The 18,837-nt window shown below is 40.6% G+C and overlaps 1 protein-coding gene across 4 annotated transcripts in view; it reads left to right on the top strand.

Moving 5' to 3' along the window:
* Positions 1–18,837, top strand: part of EZH2 (enhancer of zeste 2 polycomb repressive complex 2 subunit) — a 97,452-nt gene that overhangs the window by 46,000 nt on the left and 32,615 nt on the right. For all 4 annotated transcript variants that reach the window (XM_089687383.1, XM_089687390.1, XM_089687378.1 and 1 more), the window contains exons 2-4: positions 2,770–2,893; positions 7,955–8,083; positions 17,597–17,713. In XM_089687383.1, the coding sequence (XP_089543509.1) occupies positions 2,777–2,893; positions 7,955–8,083; positions 17,597–17,713 (363 nt within the window). In that variant the 5' untranslated portion in view covers positions 2,770–2,776. The remainder of the gene's footprint in view (positions 1–2,769; positions 2,894–7,954; positions 8,084–17,596; positions 17,714–18,837) is intronic.

Here is an 18,837-nt window from a genome sequence, read left to right as displayed (position 1 = left end):
GTACCTTGCACACGCTGAAGCTTCCCTGTACCTGCAGAAGCAAAACAGCCCCAAAGCATGATTGACCCTCCACCATGCTTCACAGTAGGCAAGGTGTTCTTTTCATCATAGGCCTTGTTCTTCCTCCTCCAAACATAGCGTTGATCCATGGGCCCAAACAGTTCTAATTTTGTTTCATCAGTCCACAGAACACTATCCCACAACTTTTGTGGTTTGTCCACATGGCTTTTGGCATACTGCAGTCGACTCTTCTTATTCTTTGGAGACAGCAAGGGGGTACGCCTGGGAGTTCTGGCACGGAGGCCTTCATTACGCAGTGTGCGTCTTATTGTCTGGGCTGAAACTTCTGTACCCACATCTGACAAATCTTTTCTCAGTTCCTCAGCAGTCACACGGGGACTTCTCTCCACTCTACGCTTCAGGTAGCGCACAGCAGTCGAAGTCAGCATCTTCTTTCTGCCACGACCAGGTAGCGTTTCAACAGTGCCCTTTGCCTTGAATTTGCGAATGATGCTTCCTAAGGTGTCTCTTGGTATGTTTAACATCTTTGCAATCTTCTTATAGCCATTGCCCTTCCTGTGAAGAGAAATCACCTCTTCTCTTGTCTTCCTGGACCATTCTCTTGCCTTCACCATGTTTGTAACCACACCAGTAAATGTCTAGAAGGAGCTGAGTATCACAGTCATTTTAAAGCTGCCTAATTGGTGCTTATTATGCTTGATTGCTGCTCGGTGACATCCACAGGTGTTTTCAATACCTGATGGAAAGCACCTGTATGAACCTCTGTTCTTCAGAGTGGTAGTCTTTAAGGGGTTGAATAATTGTGGCAATGAAGAAACCACATAAGAACCATTTACTACTGTATTACATAAACAATTGATGTCATTTTAGTTGCATTTGGGTAGTTACAACGTCCTTGTAGGATTTGATTCTGAATACAATTCCAAATGTACACTATAGTCCCTAAACCCCTTTACAGCATTGGGGGTTGAATAATTTTGGTCACAACTGTATGATTTGATTTTGCGCAGCCGTGCCGCCCTGTAGCAGTATTACTGCTATAGGGCGGACGGGAAGCGGATAAAGAAGTGAAGCGGTGCACAATTGTGTACCACCACCATTGTGTATCGCTGCAATGAAAAAAAAAAAAAACTTTTTTTTTTTTCTCTATACAGTGGATTACAGTGCATTACCATGCATTAGAGGGGCAATTCAAAATAAATTTCAACACAGTGCACTAACACGCATTTTGTGCATTACTGCAACAGTTTATGCAGAAAATACAGCGGTTAAAAATTATGTTCAAAGAGCAATTTTTATCATGTTACTAGGAAGATTTGGTGTTGTTAAGCAACAGTAAAGTGCACAGATTTCACAGCCATTTCATAATTAAATGTTATCCATCATTTAAAAGCAATACAGGTGAGTGTTTTAAACTTTTATTGCTTGAATTCATTACCTTTGCAAATCTAACAAAAATGACTCGGTCTTTATTTCAACCTGCTAAGTCAAATCACATGCTGGTACTAGCAAAACCACAGGTTTATACCCTTTTCAAAATACGAGTATGATGGCCCATCCTAACATCAAGATCAATATCCTGCTGCCAAAATGATGTGAAGAGACCCTAGAACAAATTATTATTATACAGTGTTTATATAGCGCCAAAAGGTTTGCTCAGCGCTGTACAGTAGAGTGGGGGGACAGTACATGACACAATACAGTAGCAATACAATACACGAGGGGTTTGAGGTCCCTGCTCTTTCGAGCTTACAATCTAGGAGGGAGGGGGTATAGAGGTACAGGAGGAAGTGGCTGAGGGGGATGGAGTAGTAGGAGGAGTGGAGGAGAACGGCTGTTAGGTGAGGGTGGGGTAGGCTCGCCTGAAGAGATGGGTTTTCAGGGTGCGCCTGAAGGTGAGGAGGGTAGGTGACAGTCTGATGGATTGGGGTAGGGAGTTCCAGAGGATGGGGGAAGTCCTGGAGAAGTCTTGCAGTCGGGCGTGGGAGGAGGAGACCAGGGAGCTAGAGAATAGGAGGTCTTGTGAGGAGCGAAGGGCACGGGTAGGGTGGTATTTGGGTATCGGGTCAGTGAGGTAGTTTGGGGCAGCGTTATGAATGGCTTTGTATGTCAGAGTTCGTAATTTGAATTTAATGCGTTGGGCAATCGGGAGCCGGTGAAGGGATTGGCAGGGGGGTGGCAGAAGTGGAGCGGTTGGTGAGGTGGATGAGTCTAGCCGCTGAGTTCAGGATAGACTGGAGCGGGGATAGCGTGTGTTGGGGTAGGCCGGTGAGAAGGGAGTTTCAGTGGTCTAGGTGTGAGATAATAAGGGAGTGTACGAGCTGTTTAGTGGTGTCTGGGGTGAGGAACGTACGTATCTTGGAGATGTTGCAGATTAATTAATTTGCAAGTCGGCAAAACGTGCTGTGCAAAGTTACATTTATAATTTGGAATTGAAAACACAATCTTTGTTAAACAAGGCAATAGCTGTAACTCCAAACAATGTGGTCTACATTACAATCTGTTGCTAATCTAGCAAAATGGAAAAATATATTTGAGAACCCAGCCATCTGCATGTGGCTTTATAGGTGAGATGCGCTAAATCATATGGCATCTGATATTGCTACTAATGTTGCATGCGAATGGTCAACGTCCTTTACTATTCTTGTATAACACTGGAAATCTGATGTCCTAAATATATTGTGTTGAGTGTTTATCCTGACTGAGTATACGCAAGTCATGAATGTTTTTCTTTTTTTAAATCTCTAGGATAATCATGGGCCAGACGGGTAAGAAATCTGAGAAGGGACCAGTATGCTGGAGGAAGCGGGTGAAGTCAGAGTACATGCGTTTGCGGCAGCTCAAGCGATTTAGACGAGCGGATGAAGTAAAGGTACATAGATCAAAGATACGATGCTGGGAAATGTATAAAATTACATTAAGATATAATATTTATTGATCTCGTTATTGTAACCTATGTCAGAGGTAGTTTTAGTTTATTAAAGCTATGAATGCTCTTAAATTAACCACATCAGCCCCAAAAGGTTTTCTCCCCTTCCTGACCAGGCCATTTTATGCTAATTGGCACTGCGCTATTTCAACTAGTAATTGCACGGTCATGCAACACTGTACCCAAACAAAATCTTTGTCCTTTTTTCACACAAATAGAGCTTTCTTTTGGGGGTATTTGATCACCACTGGATTTTTTATTTTATGTGGTATAAATGAAAAAAAGCAAAATAAAAAAAAACAATATTTTCAACTTTACTAAACATAAATTTAGACCAAAGTGTATTCGGCTACGTGTCTTTGGGAAAAAAACAAAAAAAATCCCAATACGTGTATATCAATTAGTTTGTGTGAAAGTTATAGCACCTACAAATTATGGTGTATGTATATATTGGAATTTACGCAGCCACATTTCTTGAGGTGCTGAAATGCCAGGGCAGTACAAAAAACACCAAATTAACCCTTTTTGGAAATTTTGAGGCATGTTGAGTCCATGGAAGATTTACCACAAATTTTTGGAAAATGACACTTTTTTTTTTTCCATCTTAATTACACAAAGTTGTCACTTAAATAATATATTGCTCCCACGTGCCATGTGTATATGTGGAATAACACCCCAAAATGCATTCTGCTACTTCTTCCAAGTATGGGGATACCATATGTGAGAGACTTTTTGGCAGCCTAGCCACATACAGGCCCCCAAAATCCAATGACCACCTTCAGGCTTTCAAAGGGCATATTTCCTTATGTCACTTCCTCACTACCTATCACAGTTTCGGAGGCCCTAAAATGCCAGGATAGTACAAACACTCCCCCCAAATGACCCCTTTTTTGGAAAGTAGACACCCTAAGGAATTTGATAAGGGGCATGGTGAGTATATTACAGATATCATTTTGTCAAGTTTTGAAAAAGAAATGGTGTTTTTCTTCATTTTCCAAAAACTTGTATCAACAAATGTGATATGCAAAATACTCACCATGCCCCTTTCAAATACCTTGGAGTGTCCAACAAAAATGGATCATTTGTGGGGAGTACCTCTATTATCCTGGCATTTCAGTGCCAACATTAGACGCTTATGCCACACATCACCCACTCTTCTAACCACTTGAAGACCAAGCCTTTTCTGACACTTTTTTGTTTACAGGAAAAAAAAACAAAAACCTTTTCCCTAGATAATTACTTTGAACCTCCAAACATTATGTATTTTTTTAAAGCAGAGGCCTAAGGGAATAAAAAGGTGTTGCAATTTTTTCATCTCACACAGTATTTCTGCAACGATTTTTCAAATGCAGATTTTTAGGACAAAATACACTTTTTTTTGAATTTTAATGCAAAAAACACAATATATTGCCCAATTGATTTAATATAAAAGATGATGTTACGGTGAGTAAATAGATACCAAACATGACATGCTTTAAAATTGCGCATGCCCCTGCAATGGTGACAAACTACGTAAATTTTAAATATTCATAGGCGTTGCTTTAAAAGCCTGTAGATTTACACAGGAGGTCTATTGCTCGAATTACTGCCCTTGCTCTAATTTCGTGGTGATACCTCACATGCATGGTGCAATCTTTTTTTACATACCGACAAGGGACCAACGCTTGCGTTCACCTTTGCGCACGGGGATGGGGTGATATTTTGTTTTAATTATTTTTACACTTCATACTGCATTTTCCTTTTTTTTTTTTTTTGATCCCCTTTTAATCACAGGGAATGTAAATATCCCTTGTGATAGCAATAGGCAGCGACAGGTACTCTTTTCTGAGTATAAGACTCTAGATGTCTCCTCTGTCCTTAAAGCATTTGTTCACACCTAGATTGGTGTGATCAGATGCTTAAAAATGGCACTAAAAAATAACGATACCAGGATGATGCCTGTAGCTGCAGGTATCATCCTGGTATAACCACAAGTCCGGTGACATACCAGTACATTGTTGGGCATATTTGTAATGTTCTTTTTTTTTTCTTTTTTTTTTTTTTTTTTTCCAAGAGAGTGTTATCATTGAAATGCATGAAGCACATTATCGTCTCATATCTATGCCTGGCCATGGCAACAGAGAACATGGGCAATATGATAAATCGGGTCTGTGGACCCATATGACTGCAATTCATTCTTTTTTGTATTGCCCTAGTTGAGGGTTAGACACAAAAAAGTTTTAATTTCAGAAACTGTGATAGGTTTCCATTCGAATTGTCTGGCAAGAGCTGAATTTGGGTGTGCAACGTTGTACTGTTCGTATAAATTGCTTTGGCCCACAATCAAGTGATACAAATCTTCTGTGAAAAACAGCAGAAGGGGCTAAATGCTAGTACTGGCAGTGAACGGGGCGATCCTGCTAACACTGCGTTTTTGGAACATTATGCTAAGCGGGCACTAGTATATTTCTGTTCGTGATCAGAGCACCTGTGGAGAGATTTCAAAACACCAGTTGAGAAAAGGAACCCTTCCTTCTGAGAGACCTGGAACAGTTGGCAAAAGAATGGTCCAAAATTCCAGTAGAGAGGTGTGAGAAAGTCATTGATGGTTACAGGAAGCAATTGATTTCAGTCATTTTTTCCAAGTGGTGTGCTATCAAATATTAAATTAAGGGTGCCAAAAATTTTGTCCAATCCATTTTTGGGGTTTTGCGTGGAATGTGTTAGATTTGGCTTTTTATTTCTCCACTTCTTTGTGTCGTACCAATACAAACAAATTAAATAAACATGAGAATACCTAAACATTTGTAATTGCAACAATTTTCTGGAAGAAGTGGTGGATTATCTGAGAGGAATGCAGGGATGCCAATATTTTTGGCCATGACTGTATTAATCCATACAAACACTATACTAGTAATGGTGGTGATCAGCGACCTATAGCGCGAGTGCGATAGTGTCCGGGCAATCGAACGCTAACTGACCCTGGCTGTGAGGTATGCTAACTGACCCTGACGCTATCTGATGTTGCTAATGGCAGTAACACAGTGATCAGTGACCAATTCTGTATACTGAAACTGTACTAATGGCACTGGCTAGGTGACAGGGGTGATCCAAGGGTTAATAGGGGGTGATTAAAGGATTAAATGTGCTAATCTAATGTGTGTGTGGGTGGGTGTGTAAAATGTAGTGCTTTGTGGTGTTCTCTTTTCTCTCCCTGGACTGACAGAGGTAGGGGAGGGCAGTGGGCAGCCGTTGCAGGCAGGCAGGGTAGCAAGTAGTGTAAAAAAAAAAAAAAGTTTTTTGTATTTTTTTTTTTCTTAAATTTAAAAAATACTTTCATCAGAGTAGTGCAGTGTTACCATATTAACATTGTACTACTCTGGGGGGTGATAAGGGATTTCTATTTTAATTAAACTTTATATTGCAGGTGCAATAACGATCATTGCACTTGCAATACAATGCTTGCTTTAGACTGTCATGAATGGTTTAAGTTGATGACCTGTGATCTGTGATTGGTTACAGCTAATCATATGGTACAGAGTGCTGTGATATTGATATTGTGATATTGTCAGATATCTTGCAGATGCTCCTTGCACTGGCAGATCTTCAGAATCTTCTGTCCCAAGTGCCAATTTTCCATCCTGGGTGTTGGTCGCTCACTTTACCAGCATGGCTGTTGAAGCCCAGGTTTTAAGGGACAGGGGCATCTCTGAGTTTGTGATTCCTAAGTTAAGTTTGCTACAATTCTTGCTGTTTTCCATGATGTCCCCTATTGGGGGCTATTTAAAAGTTTTTGCAAAGTTGATGGGTTCTGTTTATCTGCTATTTTTTGTATGTGCATGATATTTGCATGTCTCATTTAACTCCTACCCACCTATTGTAGGATGACGGCTGAGCGGGATCCCTATAATCCTGGGAGGACATCATATGATGTCCTCACAGGATCGTGCCTCGCTCCCCCCACGTGTTGCGGTCCAGTGCAATCTGTCATCTGCTGTGTCCACTGGTCACAGCAGATGACAGATCACTACACTGGCCCGCTGCCAGTGTCATGTAATCGCTTTGACCAATCACAGCAAATCACATGACAGTTGTAAACAATGGCTTCCTTTCATGCCATTCATTGCTTACAACTGTGCTGCTAGCTGTGATTGGTCACAGTGGTCACATGTACAGACTGGGCCAATCACAGCCCATCTGTAGCATGTGATCAGCTGTGGTCAGTCACACAAAATTATGTCAAAATACGACAGCTTAAAAAAACTCAACATTGCCTCTTGCTAAATACCGCAGACTGTCTACTTTCTGAAAAGCGGTCATTTGGGGGGTATTTGTACTGTCCTGGTGTTTTTGGGCCTCAAGAAATAAGTCAGTACATCAGGATTTATCGATTTTTATTTATTTTATCTATATATATCATAATTTGTGAACTCGATAACTTTCCTACTAACTAAATAACAAACACTGATTTGGGATATTTTCACCAAAGAAATGTAGCAGAATACATTTTGGCCTAAATTTGTGTAGAAAGATTATTTATTTTCCAAATTTTATAACAGAAACTAAGAAAAATGCATTTTTTCCCCCCAAAATTTTCAGTCTCTTTCATGTATACTGCAAACAATAAACAAAAAACAGTGGTGATTAAATACCACCAAAAGAAATCTCTATTTGTCTGAAAAAAATGATAAAAACTTAATATGGGCACAGTGTTGCATGACTGCACAATTTTCATTCAAAGTGCAACAGCGTTGAAAGACAATAATTGTCCTGGGCAGAAAGGGGGTAAAAATGCCTGGAGGGCAAGTGGTTAATAAGAGTGAGATATAATGTTTTCTTCGTAACCAATCATAATTTCTTTCAGTGATCTGATTTCTAGCATACTTTTTGCCTGGAACTATGCTTGCTCATTATTTTTAGCTTAGAGTTGTTTTAAAACATCTGTAATGCTTATAAAGATAAAAATTGTTATCCATGCTATTTGTCTGGAGCTGCTTATTCATTTATAACCACTCTGTTTTGCAGAGTATGTTTAATTCAAATCGGCAAAAAATTCTGGAACGAACTGAAATTTTAAACCAAGAATGGAAGCAAAGAAGAATTCAGCCTGTGCACATTATGACCTCAGTCAGCTCTCTTCGAGGAACAAGAGAGGTTTGTGTTTAGCCCTCCTGATATCACCTAGCCCCCTATTGTGATATTTATCACAATAGTCATTTTGACGTTTTTAAAAAATTATTTAGTTCATGTTTTCTTATCTGCTGTAATAGAGGTGGTTGTACTGAAGGAGAATGTTGATGCTGAATGAATTTACTGTCCAAATAGAATCCTGGGTTATATTGCATATTTTAAAATTACAGTATAGATGCAAAAAATCCTTTCCTGCAGTGTGGGAATTTCCAGCCCTCATAGGAAAGAGTTAACAGTAGACAAGGCAGCCAGTCTTTTATATTGGAGAAGAGACCCTGGAGGAGGTGGGAGGGGCAGGGGACTACCTTGACATCCTAGGGCTCTGTGTTTCTATTGATTTACATGGTGTAAGGACACACAATTCTAGTCCCTGCATGCAAGAGTGACTCCACAGGACACTGCAATAAAAAAGAGTCACCCTGAAACAGGAAACCTGTGGCAGTGATCATGGCACCAGCTTAACATTAACATGGAACATAGTCAAGAAATTAAAAAAAAGTGCATACTTGGTGATTAAATCAGTTGCGGAAAGTGTTTAATATCACCTTATGAATCCTCAATAACCAACACCCTTCTGGGAATGTCTGATGCTGGTTCTCTACTGTGTTCTTTAGTGATGTGTGGCCCAGAGAGTGGAATCACAGTTTACAGAAAGAAACCAGGCATTAGAAACTCAAGAAGTGTGTTTGATGCTGAAGATCCTTAAAGCATAAGTTTAGTCAAAAAGCAAAAATCAGAACAAGGATCTCTGAATGGAGGGGGCACACCTTTTAGTCTTTGGCCTGTCCTCCCATTTATAGATCCTTTTTCATTCATAGAAGCTATAGTACGACTTCTATAAATGCTGGAACTGGGTGGAAAGGGCAGGCATCGTCAGGCACTCTTGATGAGTGCCTGTCACAACTCTGTCAGCTTTATCATCCCCTGTCACAAAGAAAGAATGTGGGGAGGGGAAATCAATGGAAGAATATTTCAGCGAATAGAAGAGAGAGCAGCACAAGGGCCACACCCTACTGACTGTAAGAAATGCCCCTTATTTTTGTTTTTTAATTTCTGACTCATGTAGGCTTTAAACCAACATAGCTCTTAAAAAAAAAAAAAAAAAATCTGAGACATGGGTGTGGGACAGGTAAGATTTTATACATCTTCTTTACACTACTTCAATTTCTTTTTCTTTTCTTAGACTTCTCTGCTAGTGTTTTTCTCCTGAGGCTATTGTAAAATGCACAGCTGATTTAAGCAGTGTTTTTATTCCAAACAGTTAGGGATTCTGGGTAAAAACGCACACAGTAACATTACAAAAAATGAAAATTGAGCAATGCTTCATTGTTCTGCTTATGTGATCTACCATATTCATATTGTAAATTTACCAGTTGGGCATTTTTAAAAGTTAGATGTCTTTGTTCCTTAATCTGACAATGCCTTGTATGTGCCGGGGATGACTACAGATTTGAAGTAGATAAAGCCATGGCTTCAAAGTTGAATGATAGTGTGACTGCACTTGTTGGAAAATTTCATTCGGTTTCACATTTGTTCTAAGGGCAAGTCTTACCAAGCCTGTAGTTAAGGAGTCGATACAATCTGCAATAAGCTAATTTTTCATGTCTGAGGATAGTGTAATAAAGAGAACTTCCTCATAAACACATGCTGCTCATACATATTTCAGTGAGCAAAGATCATGCCATTAATTACTTATGCTGTTTTCTGTATAGTATAAATATATGCCACCTGCTATCCTTTATGTGTGCATGTACATGTGTGTGTGTGTGTGTGTGTGTGTGTGTAGAGAGATATATATATATACAGTGGGGATCGAAAGTTTGGGCACCCCAGCTAAAAATTTGTATTAATGTGCATAAAGAAGCCAAGGAAAGATGGAAAAATCTCCAAAAGGCATCAAATTACAGATTAGACATTCTTATAATATGTCAACAAAAGTTAGATTTTATTTCCATCATTTACACTTTCAAAATAACAGAAAACAAAAAAATGGCGTCTGCAAAAGTTTGGGCACCCTGCAGAATTTATAGCATGCACTGCCCCCTTTGCCAAGCTGAGACCTGCCAGTGTTATGGATTGTTCTCAATCATCGTCTGGAAAGACCAGGTGATGTCAAGCTCAAAGGTTTTAAATGCCCAGACTCATCTGACCTTGCCCCAACAATCAGCACCATGGGTTCTTCTAAGCAGTTGTCTAGAAAACTGAAACTGAAAATAGTTGACGCTCACAAAGCTGGAGAAGACTATAAGAAGATAGCAAAGCGTTTTCAGATGTCAATATCCAATGTTCGGAATGTAATTAAGAAATGGCAGTCATCAGGAACAGTGGAAGTTAAAGCAAGATCTGGAAGACCAAGAAAAATATCAGACAGAACAGCTCGCAGGATTGTGAGAAAAACAATTCAAAACCCACGTTTGACTGCACGATCCCTCCAGAAAGATCTGGCAGACACTGGAGTTGTTGTACACTATTCCACTATAAAGAGATACTCGTACAAATATGGTCTTCATGGAAGAGTCATTAGAAGAAAATCTCTTCTACGTCCTCACCACAAAAATCATCATTTGAACTTTGCAAATGAACATATAGACAAGCCTGATGCATTTTGGAAACAAGTTCTGTGGACCGATGAGGTTAAAATTGAACTTTTTGGCCGGAATGAGCAAAGGTACATTTGGAGAAGAAGGGGCACAGAATTTATTGAAAAGAACCTCTGTCCAACTGTTAAGCATGGGGTTGGATCAATCATGCTTTGGGGTTGTGTTGCAGCCAGTGGCACAGGGAACATCTCACGAGTAGAAGGAAAAATGGATTCAATAAAATTTCAGCAAATTTTGGATGGTAACTTGATGCCATCTGTGAAAAAGCTGAAGTTAAAGAGAGGATGGCTTCTACAAATGGATAATGATCCTAAGCACACCTCGAAATCCATGGTTGATTACATCAAGAGGTGTAAACTGAAGGTTTTCCCATGGCCTTCACAATCTCTTGACCTCAACATAATTGAAAATCTATGGATAGACCTTAAAAGAGCAGTGCGTGACAGACAGCCCAGAAATCTCAAAGAACTGAAAGACTTTTGTAAGGAAGAATGGGCAAAGATACCTCAAACAAGAATTGAAAGACTCTTGGCTGGCTACAAAAAGCGTTTACAAGCTGTGATACTTGCCAAAGGGGGCAGTACAAGATATTAACTTTGCAGGGTGCCCAAACTTTTGCAGACGCCATTTTTTTGTTTTCTGTTATTTTGAAAGTGTAAATGATGGAAATAAAATCTAACTTTTGTTGACATATTATAAAAATGTTTAATCTGTAATTTGATGCCTTTTGGAGATTTTTCCATCTTTCCTTGGCTTCTTTATGCACATTAATACAAATTTTTAGCTGGGGTGCCCAAACTTTCGATCCCCACTGTGTGTGTGTGTGTGTGTGTGTGTGTGTGTATATATATATATATATATATATATATATATATATATATATATATATCTATCAAGTCCTGAGCTACCTTAACAGTTACTCGCCAACAATTGCCCCTCGCAACTCCTACCCTGGCCTGCCCCTAAACATGCCCTTATATGTTAAATGTTTTATGCAGAATAAAGGTACAAAAATAAATATTAATAACATCAACTTTAACAATATTACCATGAAGCAATGTAAACCTAAAAGGAAAATAAGTGCTTGACATCAATGGGGAAACATAATGACGCACAGTGCGGAGGTCAGTGGTGTGACACATGGGCAGGAACGGGAGAAAGGGAGGGAATGAAGGAAGTTCGGACTTTCGTGGATGGTTACCGGCTCGCTGGCTCAGTTAGAAGCATCACAGAGCTGCCAGCTGCTCTGTATCCCGCCCACACATCCCCTTCTGTGAAGCTGCATGGACTGCGGCGAGGCGGGCATAGAGGGAGGTGGATCAGATCCAGCATCTCTCCTATTGGTGCAGAGGATGGAGGGGAGGGGTTTGGCACTGAGGAGCACACAGGGGGGCCTAGAAAGAAAGGGAATTCCGATGGATGGTCGAGGGTGATCGGTGCAGCGGTAGGAGCAGTTACAAGCACCAATCTCCCTGTATAGCTTTCAATGAAGCAGCTTGAAGCCACATCTCATCCTTTTACTCTAGCTGCTTTCAGCTGCTTCATTGAAAGCCATACAGGGAGATTGTTGCTTGTAACTGCCGCCCCTCCAACCCAACCCTAGTCCAGGCCCTGCTTGCCCCCACGTTATTTCCAATCTCCAAATATTAGCAGGCGAGTGGAAATTTTGAGGGACATATATAAATATATTTATTTATGAAGCTCTGTATTTATTAATGCACTCGTAACCACTTGCCCTCTGGAAGAATTTACCCCCTTCATGACCAGGCCATTTTTTTGCTATTTGGCACTGCGTTATTTTAACTGACAATTGCGCGGTCATGCAGCACTGTACCCAAATACAATAGAATATATAGAATTTGTTTTCACACAAACCAAGCTTTCTTTTGGGGGTATTTTGATCACCACTGTTTTTTTTTTTTTAGTTTTTTTTTGTTTTGTTTTTTTCATTCTATAAATGAAAAAAGACTGAACATTTTGAAAGAAAACCCTTTTTACTTTCTGCTATAAAACATATCCAATAAAAGAATCAAATTTCATCCAATCCTGAGTAACCCGAACTTTGAACTGGGCTTATTAAATGGCTCCTTTGGGACCTTTCTACACTTAATTTTCAAGTCTCTAATTTTCTGGTGAATAGCTCTTGGCCTTCTATACACACTCTTTTGTGTCTGGTAGGTGTATGTCAATTGAATTCCTGGAGGGCTCTCCAGCTCCATCACTTTCTCTGTTCACTTCCCCCTACAAAGGGTTATCGACGCTCTTTAAAGCAGCATTCCAGTCACTGTGTTTATCAAAAGTCAGCGGCTACAAAAACTGTAGCCGCTGACTTTTAATAAACACTTACCTGTCCCAGGGTCCAGCAATGTGCTCACCTGCGGCATCCCTTCTCTGCCTCTTTTCTCCCCGGTGCCGACATCACAACTGTGGGCACTAGGCTGTGACAGCTTGCAGCTTCACAATCGGGTGCCCACTGTGCGTGTGCTAGTCGTGCTGCGCATTCTCATTGGTCCAGCAGTCTTCTGAGACATGTGAAGGTTCTCAGGAGACTGTGGGAGGAAGGAGGGGGCCGAACGTCCGGCTCACTTCTCCTTGGCGAACTGAGCCAGAAGTGGGAGCAGGTACCTGTCAGGTATCTGCTCTCTTCCCCTCCCGCCCCAAAAGGTGCCAAATATGGCAGTGGGGGGGAGGAGTCAAATAAGCGAAGCTTCTGCTTTTGAGTGGAACTCCACTTTAACTACACTGGAGGAATACTGTTCTGATATGGGCACATTCCCCCACGCACTCTCCAAACTCCAAAAGACTTCTGTCCACCATATCTTGTGAAATGGGAGATCGACCTTTTTTTAGAACATTCACAGACTCCCAAAAAAATATGATCAGATTTACTTTAAAATCCTCCCTCTGTACAAGAATTCAAGAGAATAATTTCAAAAATTCTGACCCATTAGTACAAAACCTCTACAAATTTATACAAGTTCTCCCCAACTATCTCGAATAAATGTTGGCGTTATCAAGAGGAGGGATTTCTCCTACATGTGTTTGTCCTGTCATAGGCTTGCACACTATTAGAAAGAGGTCCGTCGTATTGTGCAAAAATTCACAGATTATCCAGTCCCTGATGATCCAGGCTTTTTTCTTTTACATGTCACCACTATACGGTCCAAAACATACAAACGATCAGTCCTACACTTTTTTTAAATGCTGCCAAGGCCTGCACCCCTTTAGATGCAGAGACACACAGCCCCCATCTGGGGGGCTCTGGCTTCATAAAGTGGAGGATTTGAACCAAATGGAAGACCTTTTGCTATCGCACCAACACAAACTTGGAGGCTATGGAACATGTTCATATATTCTGAGGAATGGAAGTCTCTTCTCACGATGAGTTCTACTGGAACCTCATCCTGGTAATGAGTGCTCCATACACAGCACCTCTCCTCCCATTAACCACTCCCTTTTTTTTCTTTGTCTTTTCCTTTTCCACCTCTATCTCTTTTCCTGCAGCAGTGTCCCACTCCATCGACTTTATGTAAGGTGGTCTCCCACAATGGTCCGGTCCTCTAAGGGGACCCTGTGTCTACAGAGTCATGACCTATGTTTTTTAATTATATTCTGACATGTTGATTTGTGATGCATTTGACGTTTGAACATAATTGTCTATGAAATTTGAGGACACCCGCTGTTCTGTATAAATAATGATTTTAAAAAAAAAAAAATCAAATTTCTTCATAAATTTTGGCCAAAATGTATTCTGCTACATATTTTTGGTAAAAAAAAAATCCCAATAAGTGTATATTGATTGGTTTGTGTGAAAATTATAGCATCTACAAACTATGGTACATATATTGAATGTGTGTATATCTATCTATCTATCTATAGATCGATAGATACACACATACGCACACAGTATCTCACAGAAGTGCGTACACCCCTCACATTTTTGTACATATTTTAATATTTTATTGTATCTTTTCATGTGACAACACTGAAGAAGTGACACTTTGCTACAATGTAAAGTAGTGAGTGTACAGCTTGTTTAACAGTGTAAATTTGCTGTGCCCTCAAAATAACTCAACACACAGTCATTAATGTCTAAACCGCTGGCAGCAAAAGTGAGTACACTCCTAAGTGAAAATGTCCAAATTGGGCCCAATTAGCCATTTTCCCTCCCCGGTGTCATGTGACTCGTTAGTGCTACGAGGTCTCAGGTATGTATGGGGAGCAGGTGTGTTAAATTTGGTGTTTTCGCTCTCACTCTCTCATACTGGTCATTGGAAGTTCAACATGAACAGTGGTGTGCAGCGCTAAAATTATAAAAATCATATCAAAAAGGTATAAAGAAACAACCGTAAAGCTATAAAATATTTCACAAAATCACAATTGTGTATTTAAAAAGACATATAAAAGTTCGTAAGGTGACTATAAGTGCCCATGAATCATATATCTTCCTGGAGACGGTGATTGTGCAAACAGGTGTATACGAAATGCGCACTCACCAGAACGCACAAAGTAATGCGCGTTTTGTATTAAATACTGATGTCATCTAATGGTCATCCCTGGGCAGGACAGGAGTACAGTAAACTTCCTCTTAGGATGGATGGATCCTGGGACTTTAAGATGATGGATCAGGGTTTTCCACAGTTCCCCTCTCTGGTGGTCAGTTGTTGGATAGCTGTAAATTAGTACTCCCCAGGGGAGTCAAGGCAAAGACATACCCATAGTGTAGTAGTTTGGAGTATTTATTGCAGAAATAACTGGTATCCAAGTGTAATGTATAAAAATAGCAGGTACAACAGCGTGGACTAACCGTCCAGAGTTAAAAGATGGCTATATATATATATATATATATATATATATATATGTGTATATATATATATATATATATTTATTTATTTAGTCTATGAGAATGTTTGACCATTCCTCCAGAAGCGCATTTGTGAGGTCAGGCACTGATGTCTGTTGAGAAGGCCTGGCTCGCAGTCTCCGCTCTAATTAATCATTAAGATGTTCTATCTGGTTGAGGTCAGAACTCTGCAGGCCAGTCAAGTTCGTCCAGCTCAAACATGCTCATCCATGTCTTTATGGACTTTGCTTTGTGCACTGTTGCATAGTCATATTGCAACAGGAAGGGGCCATCCCCAAACTGTTCCCACAAAGTTGGGAGCATGAAATTGTCTAAAATGTTTTGCTATGCTGACACCTTAAGAGTTCCTTTCACTGGAACTAATCCTCCTCCACCAAACTTTACAATTTAGCACAATGTAGTCAGGCAAGTACCGTTCTCTTGGAAACTGCCAAACCCAGACACGTCCATTGGATTGTCAGACAGAAAAGCATGATTTGTCACTCCCGAGATCACGTCTCCACTGCTCTAGAGTCCACTAACGGCGTACTTTACACCACTGCATCCGACGCTTTGCATTGCAAGAGGTAAGGTAAGGCTTGGATGCAGCTGCTCGGCCATGGAAACCCATTCCATGAAGCTCACTACGCACTGTTGTTTAGCTAATCTGAAGGCCACACAAAGTTTGGAGGTCTTTAGCTATTGACTCTGCAGATAGTTGGCGACTTCTGTGCGCAACAGCGTGTGTGTGTGTGTGCGTGCGTGCGTGTGTTACGTCGGTGATCAGCGACTTAAAGCAGGACTGTGATAGTATGGCGGGCAGTCTGACACTACCTGACACTTTTGACACTGTTGGAACCAGTATCACTAATACAGTGATTAGTGCTAATAATGTACACTGACACTGGGTAGCAAAGGATTAACTGTGTGCCTAACAGTGCTTGGTGCATTCACTGTGTGTCAATTTTTGTTCCCTGTTTTTCAGGGAAACAAAAGCCAGCTCATCCCTGCTGTCAGGACGAAGTCTGTGTTGTTTACAATCACAGATCTATGCCCTGTCTTCTTTGTTGATCAGAGGGTCCCATCCATCAATCATTGGCCAGGGCCTGCTGATCGGCTTATGCTGTGACTAATCACAGCACAGCCGGGGCGGCACATGTACACCCCCTTCCCGGAACAGCTGGATCATGTATTTGATATGTGATCAAGCGCAAGCAGTTAAATGGATCAAGCAGTGTAAGTACCTAATTTTGACTTGGTACCAGCCTCTTGCAGTCCATGCAGAGCTTAGAAGGGTGGGGGGGGGGGGGGTTGATCAGTACAAGGAGCCATTGCACTACGTTATTCTGTCCAGTCACAGGGTTGTGGTGAGGAAGAGGTCTGAAGTGCTACTGAGCTGCAACAGAGAAAAATCAGAGCCCCATGTGTCTCTGCCCCTGTCCTCCCTGCCGAACATGGATGTGTGGTTTGGCAGATATGTGTAAATTTTAGAATTGGGTGGAGAAAAATTCTAATCTTTTGAAAACTGCTTCCAAATACTGTATATATTTCATCTGTATATTTAGCTATTCATCTGGAGTTTAGATTTCATTCATCATTGTCTCTTAATGGCAGAATTCAGACATTTTAATACAGCTGATATGAAGACCTGTACTGATAATTTTGTATTACTGCAATGTGTGCTAATGTGGTCTTAGTACGCGTCTAATCCTTACTGCTTTCTAATTGCTTTTAAAAGCATTTTTTTTGGTGGATAGATGGGAAAAAATACAACTCATCATGGTTTTTCTTGCAGCCTACTTGAAAAGATGTTTTTATTGCTTCTTGGTTGGGTAGATTTCCCTTTCCATAGATGTAGGAAGAGAGGGAAAGTTTCTTTAGGTATGGTTACACCTTTAGAAAATTTGACAAAGGGGTACTAATCCTACCCCACTGTTCCTGAGACCAAACAAAACAGTCGTGGCTGGAGTTCAAAGTTAACATGTTCAGGATGTTTATCAATTTCCTTTTTTTTTTCTTTTTTTTTTTTTTTAGTGTTCTGTGACTAGTGATCTTGACTTCCCTAAACAAGTTATCCCACTGAAAACCCTCAACGCTGTAGCCTCTGTGCCTATCATGTACTCCTGGTCTCCCCTTCAACAGAATTTTATGGTAAGTAATTCTGGATTGCTTATACATTGACAGTTCTTTAAAGGATAAGTTCACCTTTTGTAGCCTGTTACACCCATATTCAGGGTGTAACATTTTATGAAAGCACCAGGCTCCGCCCGCCCGGCCAAGTCACTCCTTCACAGTATTCAGTGAATAAGAACACTACAAGGTCTGATAGCCTTAGCGACTGTCAGATTGTAGTTCTCGGTGAGCTCTGTGGTAGTTTATTGATTCTTCCTATGAGTATATGTGCTTGCTCCTACATCTTGTATGGGAAAGCAGATATACTGAAAGGTCTGCAGGAGACCTGCATGACTTCAGTGATCTACTGATCGCTGGTGCAATGCCAAACAGGCTCCTGCAACAAAAAATAACTTGCAAGAAAATGTGCATTTATTATTTTTTGTTAAATGGTGAACCTATCCTTTAACTGGTGATGTATGTCTGGAATCCCAATGGCTTTGTAATTCAGTGACACCTTTATTAAGTACACATAAATTATTTATTAAGAGAGACTTTGAGACTTGGGTAATAACCTCTTATGTGCTGGGAATGTTCTGTGATTGTTTGTCTACAGATTATAAAATATAATTTCTTTTGTACATTGATGGACACAGCTCTTCCTCATTCTTGACATTAGGGTTATAGTGGCATTTTCAGGAGTAGGAAACTAGGCAGAAAAAAAGAACACCACACCGCCTATGGACAGTCTTAACTGGTAGTCAACCCCCTATCTGCTATAGGCAGCTCAGTTTTTTTTGTTTTTTTTTCTGCTTAGTCTTAGGAATAAGGACCTAGCTCCCATCTGGAACCTGTGGTTTCATAGTTTTTTTTTTTTCCTGTAAAGAATCTTCAGTCACCAGCTGGCTGGGCGACAGGGTGGACAATCTTAATCCAGTAGTCACCCCAGCCTGGCCAGCGAGCGCATGCAGATCTTTAGCTATGCATGGGGTTAGCTGTGACAGACCGGCGTGGACAATGGGCAACCTTTTGAGCATTCCTTATGGGGAGCACATATGACCAATCAGCTCTGGGCTGGTTGCTCACAGTGTCCCCCAGGTGAACAGCACCCTGGCTCTGGCTGAGAGGTGTTCTGTCACTGGGAAGGTATCCCCTCTATCTTA

The sequence above is a fragment of the Staurois parvus genome, unplaced genomic scaffold (assembly GCF_062004578.1).
Source record: "Staurois parvus isolate SC_StPar_1 unplaced genomic scaffold, SC_StPar_1.0 ptg000020l, whole genome shotgun sequence".
Lineage (NCBI taxonomy): Eukaryota > Metazoa > Chordata > Amphibia > Anura > Ranidae > Staurois > Staurois parvus.
Note: the sequence above shows the minus strand (reverse complement) of the source record. Positions and strands in the feature narration are given on the sequence as shown.